Source organism: Emydura macquarii, unplaced genomic scaffold (genome assembly GCF_026122565.2).
Source record: "Emydura macquarii macquarii isolate MOO-44397 ecotype Brisbane River unplaced genomic scaffold, CSIRO-AGI_Emac_v2 contig_1451, whole genome shotgun sequence".
Lineage (NCBI taxonomy): Eukaryota > Metazoa > Chordata > Testudines > Chelidae > Emydura > Emydura macquarii.
In genome coordinates this window covers 18,634,542-18,650,441 of record NW_027131588.1, presented here as the reverse complement: position 1 = coordinate 18,650,441, position 15,900 = coordinate 18,634,542, and the positions used below count along the sequence as shown (strand labels likewise).

Genomic DNA, 15,900 nt, shown 5'->3' with positions numbered 1-15,900 from the left:
GTGTCTAGGCAGCAATGTAAGCCTAGGGTTGGTGGGACTTGGGTCAGCTAACCCATGTCAGGTATCCCTGGGCTCGAGTGTCTACATTGCATTTTAACCCTAGGTTGAGTTTTTTGACCTGTTTGAACGTAGGGCTCTGACATCCAGAGGGCTGTGCACAGATCCAAGTCAAAGAACCCCCATCCCAGTGCCTAGTGCGTGTCCTTCCTTTCCACCCCTTTCCCCCCCAGTTATGGACACTCTAGCCCAGGGGTGGGGAACCTCCGGCCCGCGAAAGAATTTGATCCGGCCCGCGGGCGGGCGGGAAGTGCGCGCCGCCGAAACCCTGCCGCCGTCTGCCCATTTTCGGCGGCGGCGGGAGCTCGGAGGTGGTTACTGGTCCACGGCACCCCGCGGACACTGTAAAACCGCGCCGCCGAAAAGACGGAAACGGCGGCGGCATTTCGGCGGCGGGGGGGGGTGGAGTCGGCGGCGGCGCGGTTCCGTGGGGGGTCGGGCAGTTCCCGCCGCCGAAACCGTGCCGCCGTTTGCGCCTTTTCGGCGGCGGCGGGGAGAATTCGGCGGCGGAATCGGCGAATTGGCCCGTGAATGCAGGTACCAATGTCAAAATGGCCCTTGGCAGGGAAAAGGTTCCCCACCCCTGCTCTAGCCCAAGGAATGTGGTGCACTGTGGGGAGAACTGTACAGACCACCTTGTGCTGTTGATGGGACTGAGGTGCCCTTCAGGAGCCCATGAGTACATAAACTGCATAATCAAGTCCTTTGGTGGCTGTCTCAGTAGAATGACGGCAGTTTGAGAAGGTTTATACTGAACTACCATCTTAAGCTGAGAATTGGGCTCTCCAGCTCTAGGCTGACTCATGTGCACCTGTTCTGAGGATAATTAGGACATTAATCTCCAGGGCTTTCGAACTATTAAAATGAAACTGCAGTACTTAATTTTTAAAATGGGATGTTCAGTGAAAATGTTTTTGTTTGGCTAGTTTTTATTTATTTATTGTCTGTTTTGAAGTTTGACATAAAATGTAACTTTCAGAGGGAAAAACACACACCTCCCCAGCTTGGCTCTTGGGTCATTCTGAGCTGGGAGATCTGCCACTCTCCCTCCCTGCAGGGCAGCTGCTTGATCCTGCTCCGCTCTCTGTCCCTGTTCCCAGCCCACATGCCTTCCTTGGGGCAGCATGAGCAGGGGTGCCTGGGCTGTGGGGCAGCAAGTGGGAGCCAGCCCCAAAACATGAGTCTCTTCCATTGTTACTTAGTGCTCTGCTGAGTGCACAGCTAGCAAATTTAGAAAATAGGTAAGTAATAGGAAAACAAAATGGTCCGTTGTTATAATTGCAGTTCTGAATTGTTTAGCAACCTTTCTTGAGTAACCTGTCTGTGTCGGGTATCTACAACAGCAACGCACAATTCCATTGAGTCTGTTGCTTCTGATCAGCGCTGCCACACTTAACCTTTATGGGGTGATGAGGGACCGTCAGTTAACATTTCAAGATAGAATAGGTCCTTTGCCTGACTTGTGTAATGTGCTCTTTTTAAAGAAAGGAAGAAAAGCATTTGGAGTAAAATGCCTGATTTTTGCGTTTAATTGTAATGTGTCTGAATCTATTTTCTAGGCTCTTACCCTACATTTTTTCCTCTTCAGAAAGTCCTTAAGTATGCTACAAATACATATGATGGGGTGGGGCCCATATGCACCTTTGTCCCTTTACCTTAGTGTTGGGACCTCCTGGAGCATCGTCATATGCATCTGAGGATGGAGGCAACAGCCTGGTGTAGGAATCCCTGCCTAGGAGGGCTCCACAACAAGCTGCTGCCTACAATCTCTGAGTTCCTGGGGTATCACAATCCGTTTTTAATGAAGAAAAGATTAATAGATGACTTGATCAGTCTGTAAGTACCTACATGGGGAAACAGAAATTTAATGAAGGGCACTAATTTTATCTCCGCTCTCTAATCTCTCAGATGGGTATAACACGATCCAATGGCTGGAAGTTGAAGCTAGACAAACTCAGACTAGAAATGAAGTGCAATATTTTAACAGTGAGGATAATTAACAGTTGGAACAATTTACCAAGACTAGAGGTGGATTCTTCATCTCTGGCAATTTTTAAATCAGGACTGGATATTTTTCTAAAAGAGATTTAGATTCATACAAGAATAAATTTAGAGAAGTCCTGTAGCCTGTATCATACAGGGGAGCAGATAAGATCACAATGGTCCCTTGTGGCTTTATAATTTATTAATCAAGACATGCGGGGGTCAGCTGGTAGAACCCTGATTCATCCAGAGTATTACTGTGCCATCCTTGTGGCCTTCACTCTCTTTCCGTACCGTGTTGCAGCAGTGTAGAACTCTGTTTTTCCACACTTATCATTGGTCACCATTCCAGCTGTTGTGTTAAGCCCTTTGTTTTTCCAAAGCAATCTGGCAAACAGGTTTCTGCTTAGGGGGATTAATTTCCAGCCTTAAACTGCAGGAAACTTTTTTAATCAAGACAGGAATTGAATATTAGATGCTGTGAACATGCCCTGGACCTTAGTGAAGAGGGGGGAAGAGTAATTATTAGTACATGGAGTGTCACGAACACAGACTCTTCTCCAGAAACCTGCCTTGTGCTCTACCCTGAGGAACCCTGCCATTCCGATAAGTGCTTAATAGAAAACTTGAACATATTGAAAAATGAAATCAACAGACGTTGGCAAGTTGTGTGTCTTTCACTCATTTCCTCTCAAGTGAATCCATCAGTTTTGTCATTTCTCAGTTAAAATCGCTTGCGCCCTTTTACCGCATTTAAATCTGTGCTGTTTTTGCCTCTGTAGTGACAGGTCAGTCTTATGAGAATATGGTGACTGAGATCATGTCAATGGGATATGAGCGAGAGCAAGTAATTGCAGCACTGAGAGCTAGCTTCAACAATCCTGACAGAGCAGTGGAGTACCTTCTAATGGTGAGCTGTTTTTATTTACATTTTCATCTTTTCACTTTCTGTCTTTCGAGAAGGATCAATCTTTGATAACCTGAAAGAGAGACAATTTGTAAGAGATGAGTAGAAGTCCACAAAGGAACAGCAACTTTAAGTAGAGAGGCTGGAAGGTTGAGAAATGGATCTTCAAGAGCCTAATAGCTTAAGGGTAATACTTGCATCTAAATTTTGTGATTGCCATATTTTGTACTCATTTATTTGGCTGTATATGCAAGGTGTCTAAAAATGTTGACACTGAAGTGGTGTGGTTTAATTAGCTATGACCTAGCTCAATAGGATACTGGCTGTATCAATTAACGAAAAATGGTTCTCTCCTTATTGTGACCCATTGACTGTAATAGTCACTGGATTTTTGTATTAGCAGCTATAGCTACAATGGCTACACCTTCATGTGAATCTTGTATGTTACTTTTATGTTAAAATCTTCATTCCATTTTTGTACTAGATTACGTTCAGTTCTGTTTCTCGGCCTAATAGGTTATAAGCAGCTCTGGAAACCAAGAAAAATATGAAAAATGGATGTGGAAGCTCAGTTGGACTGGTGGTTATTTAATGCATATTTCCAGAGTCTCTAGTTTTGGCTACACTTGAGTTCATTTAAAACTGTCACTTTTCCCTCTGACATCAATTTTTCTTTGCTGTTCCCCAATCATGTTTAACTGATTTCTGGCTTACTTTAAGCTGAGATATACAGATCATGTGTGAACAGGGCTTTCTATAGAGTAAGGAGGAAGGGAAAAAACTGGATTGAGCTTTCTAGGAGGAAGCTTTCGAATTGGTAAATAAGCTTTGAATAGGTGTCATTCATATGTAAATCCCTCAGGTTACTACTTAGTTTTAAGCCAGTGCTGCACTTGTTACTTATGACTTATTTTCAACATAAATTACATTTAAAAACTTATGAAATTGACTTCAAGCTTTAAACTGTGAGGACAAAATATTGCATTACTTAACAGACGTAAGGAGATCTCAGTCCTCCCCATAATGTTAGAGGTTTGACAATGTTCATCTGTAATAGAGAAATTTCTTTACAGAGCTGTTTAGTAAGCCATCAGTAAGAGGATTTTTTTTCAATGATGTGAACTTCCACATAGTTCCTGTATCCGGGATTTGGGGTTGGTCAGGGTTAGCTGGCTAATCATTGAAATGTAGGGCAGGAAGGGACCTTGAGAGGTCTGGTCCAGTGATTCTCAACCTTTTTGATACCAGGGAACGGCTTGTTGATTTCCTAAAGGGAAATCTCGGATCAGCAAGGAGGATGCCATGGATCGGCTCCGGTCCACGGACCCATGGTTGAGAAACCCTGATCTAGTCCAACGTGCCCCCTCCCCCCGGCCAGTGCTGAGGCAGGACCAACTAACTGTGCCTAATCTGTCCCTGACAGGTGTTTGTCTAAACTGTTCTTTAAAACCTCCAGTGGTGGGGATTCCACAGCCTTCCTTACCAATCTATTCCATTGCTCAACTATCCTTTTAGTTAGAAATTTTTCCAAGTTTCTAACCTAAATCTCCCTTCCTGCAGATTAATGCCTTTAGAGGACGTGGAGAAGAATTGATCCCCATTGACTTATCAGGTCCCTCCTAAATCATCTTTTGTTAAGACCAAACGTGCCCAATTTTTTACTCTTTCCTCGTAGATCAGATTTTCTAAACCTCTTACCATTTTTGTTGCTCTCCTCTGGACTCTCTCCAGTTTATCCACATTGTTCTTAAAACGTGGCACCCAAAACGGGACAACTAGCACCTGTGTTTTACATATGAAGGTCCCATTAATACACCCCAAAAGATTAGCCTTTTTTACAACTGCATCACATTGACTAATATTCCATTTGTGATCTACTATAGCCCCCAGATCCTCTTCTGCACTACTTCCACCTATCCATGCATTCCTTCCTTTGTATTTGTGCATTTGATTTTTTTTCCTTCCTAATTGTAGTACTTTGCACTTGTCTTTATTGAACATCTTGTTGATTTCTCCAATTTGTCAAGGTCATTTTGAATTTTAATCCTGTCCTCCAAAGTGCTTGCAACCCCTCCCTGCTTGGTATCATCTGCAAACTTTATTGGCATACTTTCCACTCCATTTTCCGAGTCATTAATGTAAATGTTGAATAATACCAGACCCAGGACAGACCCCTGTTGGGACCCCACTAGATATGTGTTCCCAATTTGATGGCAAACCACTGCTAATAATTACTCTTAGATTTTCAACCAGTTGTGAACCCCCCATTAGATAATTTAATTTAAATCACATTTCCCTAGTTGGATTATGAGAATATTTGTGGGACTGTGTCAAAAGCCTTACTAAAATCAAAATGTCATGTCTATAGCTTCCCCACATCCAGCAGGCTAGTAACTCTGTCAAAAAACGAAGTTTGGATCGTTTGGCATGATTTGTTCTGGATAAATCCATGTTGGCTATTGCTTGTTGTCCTCTAGGTGCTTACAACTTGATTGTTTAATTGTTTGTTCCAGTATCTTTCCAAGTATCGAAGTTAGGCTGACTAGTCTATAATTCTCCAGGTCCTCTGTTCCCCTTTTGAAATATAGGTACTATGTTTTCCCTTCTCCAGTCCTCTTGTACTTCACCCATGAGTTCTCAAAGATAATTGCCAATGGTTCCAAGATAGCTTCAGCTAGTTACTTAAGTACCATAGTATGAATTTCATTAGGTCCTGTTGCCTTGAATACATCTAACTTGAATGTTCTTTAACCTGTGTTTTCCCCTGCTCTCCTTTGTGGTCCTTCTCCCTTGTAAATATTGTGGTAAGCATCTGGTCACAATTAACCCTTCTAGTGAAGATTGAAGCAGAATAGGCATTAAACACATCAGCTTTCTTGGTGTTATCAGCTATTAGCTCTCCTACCCTGCTAAGTGGTGGACCTACACTTTGTTAGAGAGAGAGAGAGAGAGAGGGGATTTATAGAACCTCTTCTTATTGCCTCTATGTCCCTTACTAGATGTAACTCAGTTTGTGTCTTTGCCTTTCTGATTTTGTGCTTGTACTATTCTTTTATACTCACCTGTAGCAATTTGTCCATGTTTCCATTTTTTTTGTAGGATTCCTTTTTCATTTTCAAGTCATCATAGAGCTGCTGATGCAGCCATATTGGCCTTGTATTGTTTTTCCTATCTTTGCTTTGGATCAGAATAGTTTGCTATTGTGCCTCTAAAATTGTCTCTGGAAAAACTGCCAGCTCTCCTGAACTCCTTTTTCCTTATATTTTCTTCCTGTGGCACCCTATCTACTGGTTCTGAGCTTGTCTGCTTTTTTTAAAAGTCCATTGTCCTCATTTTGCTCTTCACGCCTTCTTTTCCTTGGCAATGTAATTCATTATTTCATGATTCACTTTCAGCCAAATTGCATTTCACTGTCAGATTCACAACCAATTCCTCCCTATTCGTCAAATCAAGTCTAAAACGGTGCCCCATAGTTATTTCCTCCACCTTCTGAAACAAGATGTTAGCCCCAACACATTCCAAGAAGTGCTCAACCTAGATAAGACTCTTGAGGGGGAGTAATTAAGGAAACTAGATCTTTACCTCTGACAGAGTCCATTGTGCTACAAACTTACTGTTTAAGTTTGTATCCTAGTCTCTTTTGAATGCTCAAGTGAGGTAGGAAAGAGTGCTCTTAACCATCGGATGGCTGGCAAAGAGTGCAGTGTTCCCCTTTGGATGTGGCCCTTATGACAATAATGTATTGATCACCTCTGTTAAAGAACTACAATAAAGCACTCATCATGCAAACAACATATTAGACCAGTGCACTACTCTGCATTAACTGCCAGCAAACTTCCTGATGCAGTTCAAGATGTTGGGTTTTAAGAGTGCTAAATTGTTAAGACCTCTCTCCCTTGTCTGTTTACTCAATGCTATATTGTATGATTTGGAGCTGTTTGTAGGTTTTTAGCAATAGTGTGTGCAAATTTGTAGTGTGTTAATTGCTTCATATTTGCAATGGAAGTATTGAGTCTTGTTCCTAAGAGGAAACACATGCAGTGAAGCGATTACTTTTGATCTCTACCCATGAAAATGCTATAAATTGTAACATGATCCCTGGATTTAGGGTATCCCTGGAGATAGAGAGAATCAAGCTGTGGCTGATCCCCCTCAGGCAGCAAGCACTGGTGCTTCTCAATCTTCAGCAGTGGCAGCAGCTGCAGCAACTACAACTACGACTACTAGTTCTTCAGGAGGTAAGATGGTCTTGTGTTTGAGGGCAGCTGTTAAGCAGTCTGTCTGTATTATGTTTAAGCAGTGTGTTTAAATTCATGAGGATTTTCAGTCATCAAAGTGAGACACACAAGAGCAGTAGAACTTGCTTGGAGGAAACACTTGTTGTGAGTGGGTGGAATGGTAATGTTGGGGCCATAGTTGGTCAAATTCCCAGATACCATAGTTGGCTTTATACCTGCTCTGTGACCGAATACGTTTGAGTTTAAGTTTGAGATCACAAATATAGACAGTGCTTTATATTTCCCCGACCTCTCCCTGGCTTCTTATTGCCTAGTGTTAGAGTGGTAGCAGTATGTCACTTCAAAACTTTCTTACTTGTAACCAGTGTATTAGGTTTCACTTGTAAAGGTGTACATTTTTATTTTGCCTACTAATAGGCAACTCTGCTTGGGGCCATCTGAAATTTTGAAACTTACTAGAAAGCTTTTTGGGGCAGGGACGGTCTTTTTGTTCTGTTTGTATAATGTCTAGCACAGTGGGGACCTGGTCCACAACTGGGACTCCTAGGCGCTACTGTGATATACATGTTATTCAGGGTTTTCAAACTCCGGTCAAGTAGGTGGTACAGGAGAACCTCCGCTCTTGCAACTAGAAAGATGGTACATGGAGAAGCAATGTTGACAAAATAACAAAACTGAAATATTTCCTGGTTTTTTAATGCAATAAATGTCCTCTCAGAGCAACTCAGTTTTCAATCTCCACCACTGTATTTTCTTTTTAATTTTCCCTTTTCCATCTGTTCTGTTTCCCTCCCCATGCATGTGCATCTGTTACCTGATCCTTAGTTGCTTCGCTTCCCGTGATGTGCCTTTCTAGCTAGTGACTCCAGTTTGTCATCCTCCTATGTAGTATCTGACCATAACAGAGGCAGCTAGACTGGTTCCTCTATTTCCGCCTTCTCCGTGCCTCCAGCTGTTTTGCAAAGAGACCTATAGAAGCAGCTGGAAACAAAGCCAGCGCCACATGTCCAGCCAGCTCTTAATCAACTGCAATCAGCTCTGTGCGTCATCTCAGTTTGAGATCTGCTGTACATAGATCAGTCTTTGTGTAAGCCTTTGAGGGTACATGGGAAGAGGACGTGTTCATGAATAATACCCTATCCCCCTCAGATATACAACCTCTCACCTGGAGGGAGCTTTGCAGTGTTCTGCAGGGGAACCACCTCTTCAGCTACCAAGTTCAAAGGACTCAAACATGCCTTAACATAATCATTTGATAAACATGACTACTTGTTAAATGCAATATGGTTGCTCAGTTACACTACCACGTGTAAAGCTTCAAACATTACTTTTCAAAGGAGCCCCTATAATTTCTTCTGCATAGTTTTGAAAAGTTTGAGGTGTTGTCTGGAGATGCTTAAGGGAGCTCCCGTGCATCATTGGTAGAGTACAAAAAAGAGCAACATTTAAGTAGGCAATTGGCACTCCCAAAATGAATTCTAGTGTGAGGAGGTGGTGGATGTCCGTAAGCATGTCAGCTCATCGCTATTGCTAGTCCTTCATATTTCAACAAATATGAAAAAATAACTAAATCGTCTACTACATTTTTGTCAGTGTAATGACAAGTTTGCTTTAAGTTCTGCATTTTTTATTTACCACAATTAAACTACATCCATGCTCCATATTATAAAGGCTTTGGTGCTGCTTTGCAATTTTACCTTTCAGATGTGGACAGACATAGTTGTGGCTCTTGTTGTGTCCTAGCTGTGCGTTTCACAGACACCGATTGGACCAATTTTTTTTCCCTCCCCTAGGTTAGCAGAAATGTCTGTTTTTCCCAATATGTTGAATCATCCCGCTCTTTTCTTTAAAGGCAAAATAAAATGCTATATGCTTGTTAAAATAAATTCCCTTATAAACTATATAGAATGGAAAACAACCCTGGGAAGCTTATGTTCTGCTCTTTAAAAGATTAGACCTTAAAATCTTTGAGGTGATAGTCTCATTACTGTCTATGGATGGTTTAAAAAGTAACTCGCAGGGACAGTTCGGTCTGTGAAGAGGGGAAAAAATGCTTCTCAAAAGCTGACTTTGTACCAGTAAATGCTGGTCCCAAAGAGGCTGAAGTTTTGTCTGCTTTTACTTTGATCTCAACAATTCAGCGGCAGTAGTCTTCAGATCAAATCCTCTGGTCATAGTTTCTGGAGCAAACACACCTGCAACAACGTAATCCTGCTGAGGTTCAATGGTTGAGTGGTTAGAGCAGTAAAGCAGGGGACTGGTTTTATTCCCAGCTCGACCACTGGGCTTGGTGTATAACCGTAGGCTCTCGGCACCACTTAACAGCTTAGAACTAATTTCGCCATCTCAGAGGCGCTAGTGCCCCTCTTGTAAAGCCACAAGATCCTTTGAACTTGTATGTTTTGCTTTATCCCTTTGTATTACATTTTACTTTTTAGACTGTAACAGAGTGAAAAGTTAGTCCCTAACACTGCCCCCATCGTAGGCTTTGAGTCCAAAGGCGGCTGGCATGTTCTAAATTCTTGTGCAATTTCGATCTGCCATTCTTTTAAACTGAAGTTCTCTGTATAAAGCCACAGAACAGGGGCAGCATGGTTATTGGTGAGGCAAGCTTTGCTACCCTGTTTCACTAGAGCACCTCCTTCCTGAGAGAGAAGCTACTTTCATGGGTGAATCAAGTCCTGCTGCAACGCCTGTCCATAATAAGGCCATTATGAATATTGTTCTCTTCAAAGACTTGAGTCACCTTGAAAGGAATTTTACATTGAGGCTAAAGTAGAAATCTGTCTGCAAATGATATCCACCTTTTTACATTACCCTCTAACTCTGAAATTCAAGCTAATTCAAACAGTTTTTTTTCTTTCTAATCTGTATTGTTGGCCTCATTTACAGAAGCTTATCTAGTAACTTGCTTGGTTTTTTCTTAAATGTATAACTCTTTGCATTTCAGGACATCCGCTTGAATTTTTACGAAATCAACCTCAGTTCCAGCAGATGAGACAAATTATTCAGCAGAATCCTAATCTGCTGCCAGCGTTGCTACAGCAGATAGGACGGGAAAACCCTCAGCTACTGCAGGTGACTTAAGCACCATGGGATAACGTTACTAGTTCAGGCAAGGGTGCTTTAATGCATCAATACTAGCAATGTGCCCTCTTATTTTGGGGAATGTGAAACAATTTTATGACTAGAAAGTACTGGAATGGCGACTTTCCTTCTCCACCTCCCCCAGTTTGGCCACAAACCTAAGTACTAGATACTATCGGAGTTAGCTTGATGCTGGGTCACTGTCATTAAATTCCTAAGATACACTTGCAAATTCTCCCAGCTTTCATTTTCTTTAAAAGTACCATCTTTCAAATTAAGTGTGGTGAGTGGGGTAGGAAGGAAGAAGCCAGAAGCTTTTTCAGAGAAGGCTGTTGGGACTCAGCTGAATTAGGATAAAATGTTAGCAATAGAAGGTAGATATTCCTGTAGTAATACCTGTTAGAAGCTAAGTTTTTTTTCAATAGCACACCACAAATCTGCTGTCTTTTTGGCCAGTGAGAACAATAGAAAAGCAGCCTTAGTTCCTGCACAGAATGCATGTCATTTCCTTTATACGTGATGCAGAGAGTGTAAGGGAGTAAAAGGGTAGCTGCAACTTGACTATAGTAACCATAACTGCTTCTCTTCTCAATCAGAACCTGCCAAGCATTATTCTCAACATTAACCAGGCTTCTGTAGTGCCTTAAACTTTCTCGAGGCCACAAAGTTCACTGCAGCTAGAAACTTTTAGTTGCCTGTTGGCAGGACTGAACATGCTTTATTTCAGTGTATTGCTTCCTTTTGTTCTCCAATGTACCACAGCAAATAAGCCAACATCAGGAGCATTTTATTCAGATGTTAAATGAGCCAGTTCAAGAATCTGGTGGTCAAGGAGGAGGTGGTGGTGGAGGCGGCGGCAGTGGAGGAGTAGCAGAAGCTGGAAGTGGTCAGATGAACTACATTCAAGTAACACCTCAGGAGAAAGAAGCTATAGAGAGGGTGAGCCTTCTTTTTTGGGTTTAAAACATTAACATGTTCTTGCTTTTTTTCCTCCCCCAAGATTAGGCATTGTACAGGTTAAAACACACACCAAAGCTGTATGTAACATCGGTATGTTACTACTGTGAACCATCTTAGTTTTCTAGTGTGATTTGAAAGCTGGTTGGTTGTAGTCTTGGCCTGCTGGAAACAGTGTCCTTGCTTTAAGACCATTGCTTCCCAAACTCTTTTGGAACCTGTCTTTAGAAGAGAGGCCTGTAAAAGGCCATGCTCTTCCAATCACAACACTGCAGTTTGAAGTGGCCAAAGTTTCACTGTAAACATGCATAACTGAATGAGAGAGGGGCATTAGAGCACTGTTCAGAAAGAGGAGCAGACAAGAATTTTTGTGAAAGATACACTTCCAGCATTAGTAACTGAAATAGTGGCTGTGGTAATGCACACAGGTGGTGCTTTTGTGTACCTTAAAATGGATTCCTAAAGTGTTCAGGCTGGCTCTGAACTTTCATAGGAAGTAGATTAAAGTCACTGCTTAACCCAGTTATTTGACTCCTTTTTGCTCTGTAGGTAGCTAAAAATACTAGCCAACTTCTATATAAACTTGCAGATGTGCAAGCCATGCAAACCTAAAAAGCAGTGAATTCATTAAATTCCACTTGCTGCTCAGTAAGGGTGACGTGTATATACAAATGCAGTAATTAATGCTTTGGAACAAAATGAAATCTGAACAGTTGCGACTAAAATTTGTAGAATAGACTGAAGTTGCATTATTTTGCAAACTAGAAGTGTAGCTGTGGAATTCTGCAATACAGTAGAACCTCAGAGTTATGGACACCAGAGTGACAAACTGATCAGTCAACCCACACGCCTCATTTGGAACCAGAAGTATGCAATCAGGCAGCATCAGAGACCCAAAAAAAAAAAAAAAGCAAATACAGTACAGTACTGTTTTAAATGTAAACTATCAAAAAAGAAAAAAGAGAGAGGGAAAGCAGCATTTTTCTTTTGTATAGTAAGGTTTCAAAGCTGTGTTAAGTCAATGGTCAGTTGTAAACTTTTGAAAGAGCCATATTGTTTTATTCAGAGTTACAAACAACCTCTATTCCTGGGGTGTTTGTAACCCTGAGGTTCTACTGTAGTTACTAGATTGGAGCATTAAAGTGCAAAATTCAGATCAATTTTTACCTCTACCTACCAGCCCAGAGTAAGTAAATAATTATTCTTCTGTGATAAGTATCTAAAATCTGGATTTTTAAGCCAGAGAGGTGCTTCCATGCAGTTCTTTTCAAACAAAGTTTTTTCTATAAATAGTTGAAAAGGAATAATTTTCCTCGAAAATTTTGGTGTTTCATTGAAATCTTGAATTTTTCCAGTGGAGCATCCCGATTCTGCAGCAACTTTTGGAATAACCTATATAAAAAGGTGGGGGTTGGTCAGACTGGGTTGGTGAAGAAAATTGGTATTCACTAAAATAGCTTATTTTCCTTATACTGCTCTTTGCAAAGTACGGCTCCTATCTTCATATAATGTTGCCTCAGCCTACTGTTTTTTCCTTTGAAATTCACTTTTATGAAGTAAAGGATTAACTCTAAAATACAGTAGACCCTCAGTTACAATGACCTCAGGAGTGGAGGTTTTTCATAACTCTGAACAAAATGTTATGGTCATTCTTTCAAAAGTTTACAACTGAACATTAACGTAATACAACTTTGAAACTTTACTATGCAGAAGAAGAATGCTGCTTTTAACCATCTTAATTTAAACGAAACAAGCACAGAAGGTTTCCTTATTTTGTCAAATCTTTTTTAACCTTTTCTTTTTGTAGTAATTCTTTTTGTAGTAAGTTTAACACTGTACTGTACTTGCTTTTTTGGTCTCTGCTGCTCATTGCGTGCTTCCAGTTCCAAATGAGGTGCGGTTTTCTGGTCAGTTCGTAACTCTGAGGTTCTACTGTAGCTTCAAAACCCCACAAAAAGCGTAACGTATTTTTCCCTGTCAGATGCTCAGCACACTCCAGAGCTCAGATGACTTATGTGCTAGTACCACTGACACGTGCTCCATAGGGGTACACTGCAAGCATGAGGATAAGTCTCTAGATTTAATTAACAATTCGCCTCCCCTGATTAAGAGCACCCAGTGTCTCAGACTAAGCATCGGTCTGGTATACATTTGGAATATGTGCAAGTTGCATGTGCTTGGAATTTTTTAAGAAAATTTTGTGATAGGTTAAAAAATTTGTTTCCTAACTGACTTGTAGCTAACTAAAATGTGAAGACCTTATAAACAGAAATGTAAAGTGGATATCTCCAGCACTAACTTTTACCTATCCAAACGTAATCAAATGGTCAGAGGTTAATGGCCTTCACAGCAGCCATTGCATCTGCCAGCTCACTTGGTTAAAATCAAACCCTCCTTTTTTGTTATAGTCAGGTACCCCAGTGTAATTGCGTTCTAGTGCCTCTTTGCTCCAATCTATACTTGTAGCTGAAGGCACTGAACTATCAGACTTATTCTTATTTAAAATGTGCTGTGTGTGGAATGAATTTTGGCTACAGCATCACAGCCTACATCTGTTCCCTGGTGCTGTGAACACCTGCCTATTTTATTACTTGTTACAGCAGTGGAAGCAGAGGGATGTGACTTGATGTAGTCAAGCAGACAGAGAGAACTATTTTTTAAATGAGAACTTAATTTGAGGTTACCACAAGAAAGTGATTCAATTCAGAATCTAGTAAAGAGATAGGAAGGGAAACCTAACTGCAGGCACAACATTCATTTGAACAAATGACTTAAATGGCGAAATCCTAATATATTAAACATTCAAGGAGTCTTAATGTACTTAAGTGTAGTGGTTTCTAAATGTGTGTCTCTTCTTTAGTTAAAGGCATTAGGATTCCCTGAAGGACTTGTGATACAAGCATATTTTGCTTGCGAGAAGAATGAAAACTTGGCTGCCAACTTTCTTCTACAACAGAACTTTGATGAAGATTGAAAGGGAGAGACTTTTTTTATCTCACGCTTCACACCAGTGCATTACACTAACTTTGTTCACTGGATTATTTGGGCTCATATCCACAATACTTGCTGTATGGTATGGGGGGAGGGAGAAGAAAACATAGGAAACAAAAGCAAGAATAAATAAAGCTTGTCTGCTTTAAATTGGCAGGTGCAGGAAATCACACAGTGTAAAATACTATACAACCAAAAATCAGCTTCTGCAGGTATTTAGTTCCTTCTATAAACTGTAGGTTAACTTTTTCCTAGGTTCACTTTTACTGTACTAGTTCCAGAAACTTAGTGTAATGCCCTGCTTCATGTTTCTTTTTACTTAACATTGGTATTGGAAAATAGCTTTTGCTACCTAGAATCTACAATCTGTATTTCATGGCAACACTGGATAATGGCTTTGTGAAATCTAAAAGAATTGAGCAACTGTAAACATAAATGCCAAAATATAGGTGGTTATTTTGCTGCTTCAGATGTATTAAATTTAGTGCAAGAAGCCCATTATTTCATGTTAAATGCAGGATTTAAAAAAAATAATTCTTTCAAATGAAAACTCATTACTGTTATGTTAAAATTTGTTGATCATTGAATTAGACTCCCTTCTAACATGATTTGAGAAGCTGTAAACATACAAGCAAACTTATTTTCCTATTTACGTCTTTTCTTTTGGGGGGAAAATGATAGATATCTAATTACTGTTTACTTCAATGTTATGTTGCAGTAAAAGTTTTAAAAACAACCGTTGCATGTTTGGTTTTGATGTATCCCTTTTTGTGAATTGAGCACTTTTTTTGGTCAGCAAAAAATGTAAACTTCACTTCTCTCCATCCTAGTGAAATATTATTTATTAAGTCAGATTCCACCCTTCCTATTTCATTGATTCAACAAATACAGATGGAAGTATTTCAAAACCGGGTATCTAATGTTTGTAATACCTTCACTTTATTTTGTTTTCATCTTCCATGGGAACGTAGGACCATTCTAAGGCTATTGGCATTGTATTGCTCTTGAAAGGATCGTCATGTTCCAGGAACTTCTCTTCAGGAAGGACATTGTCTATAAATTGCTGTGTGGGGGAATTCAGAACCTGAGAATTAGGTGAACAATCAAGTTATTGCATCCTAAAAAATTATGCACACCTACTTTTCCTTCTATTAAAAGTAAGCTCTAATTGTAGAGTTCTGAGTCTTATTTCTTGGTGTCCTGTTGTCAGTTATTTTGTGTACTGAGTGGCTAATTCGGTGAGCCTTCCTGGGGAATACATTTGGTCTTGGAAGAGACAACTTCAACTTTGGTGCAGTGCTGAGGATGAAAATTAATTTAACTTTCTCCCTAAAAATCTCTTGTACAGCGCTTCCTGAGCATGGGCTGAAGATCATGCATTTTGAGTTTGTACTCATGCTCCAGTTACCTTCTTGTCTCCTATGTGAAAATAAAATGAAGCCGTAGCTTTTTGGCCATAAAGTTTAGACAGTTAACGTGTAATTGCTATCTGTTTAACCTTTGATTTATTCATCCCTTTATCTTTAATGGCACAATTCTGACCCGTTGAGAGAGTGCATGCATGGACTATGTATCAGTGTGGTGATTATCTTACTATTCACCATCTACAATGAGTCATGTACCTTGGAAAAGGGGATAAGGTGTGTGAGAGTAAAACATACATAGCTCCCATACTGGGAC

The 15,900-nt window shown here is 40.5% G+C and overlaps 1 protein-coding gene across 2 annotated transcripts in view; it reads left to right on the top strand.

Moving 5' to 3' along the window:
- Positions 1–15,393, top strand: part of RAD23B (RAD23 homolog B, nucleotide excision repair protein) — a 41,147-nt gene extending 25,754 nt beyond the window's left edge. Inside the window, exons 6-10 of one of the 2 annotated variants that reach the window (XM_067553273.1) lie at positions 2,823–2,950; positions 7,056–7,185; positions 10,136–10,263; positions 11,017–11,211; positions 14,090–15,393. In XM_067553273.1, the coding sequence (XP_067409374.1) occupies positions 2,823–2,950; positions 7,056–7,185; positions 10,136–10,263; positions 11,017–11,211; positions 14,090–14,203 (695 nt within the window). In that variant the 3' untranslated portion in view covers positions 14,204–15,393. The remainder of the gene's footprint in view (positions 1–2,822; positions 2,951–7,055; positions 7,186–10,135; positions 10,264–11,016; positions 11,212–14,089) is intronic. The other variant, XM_067553274.1, reaches the window with a different exon arrangement.
- Positions 15,394–15,900: the final 507 nt, after the last annotated feature.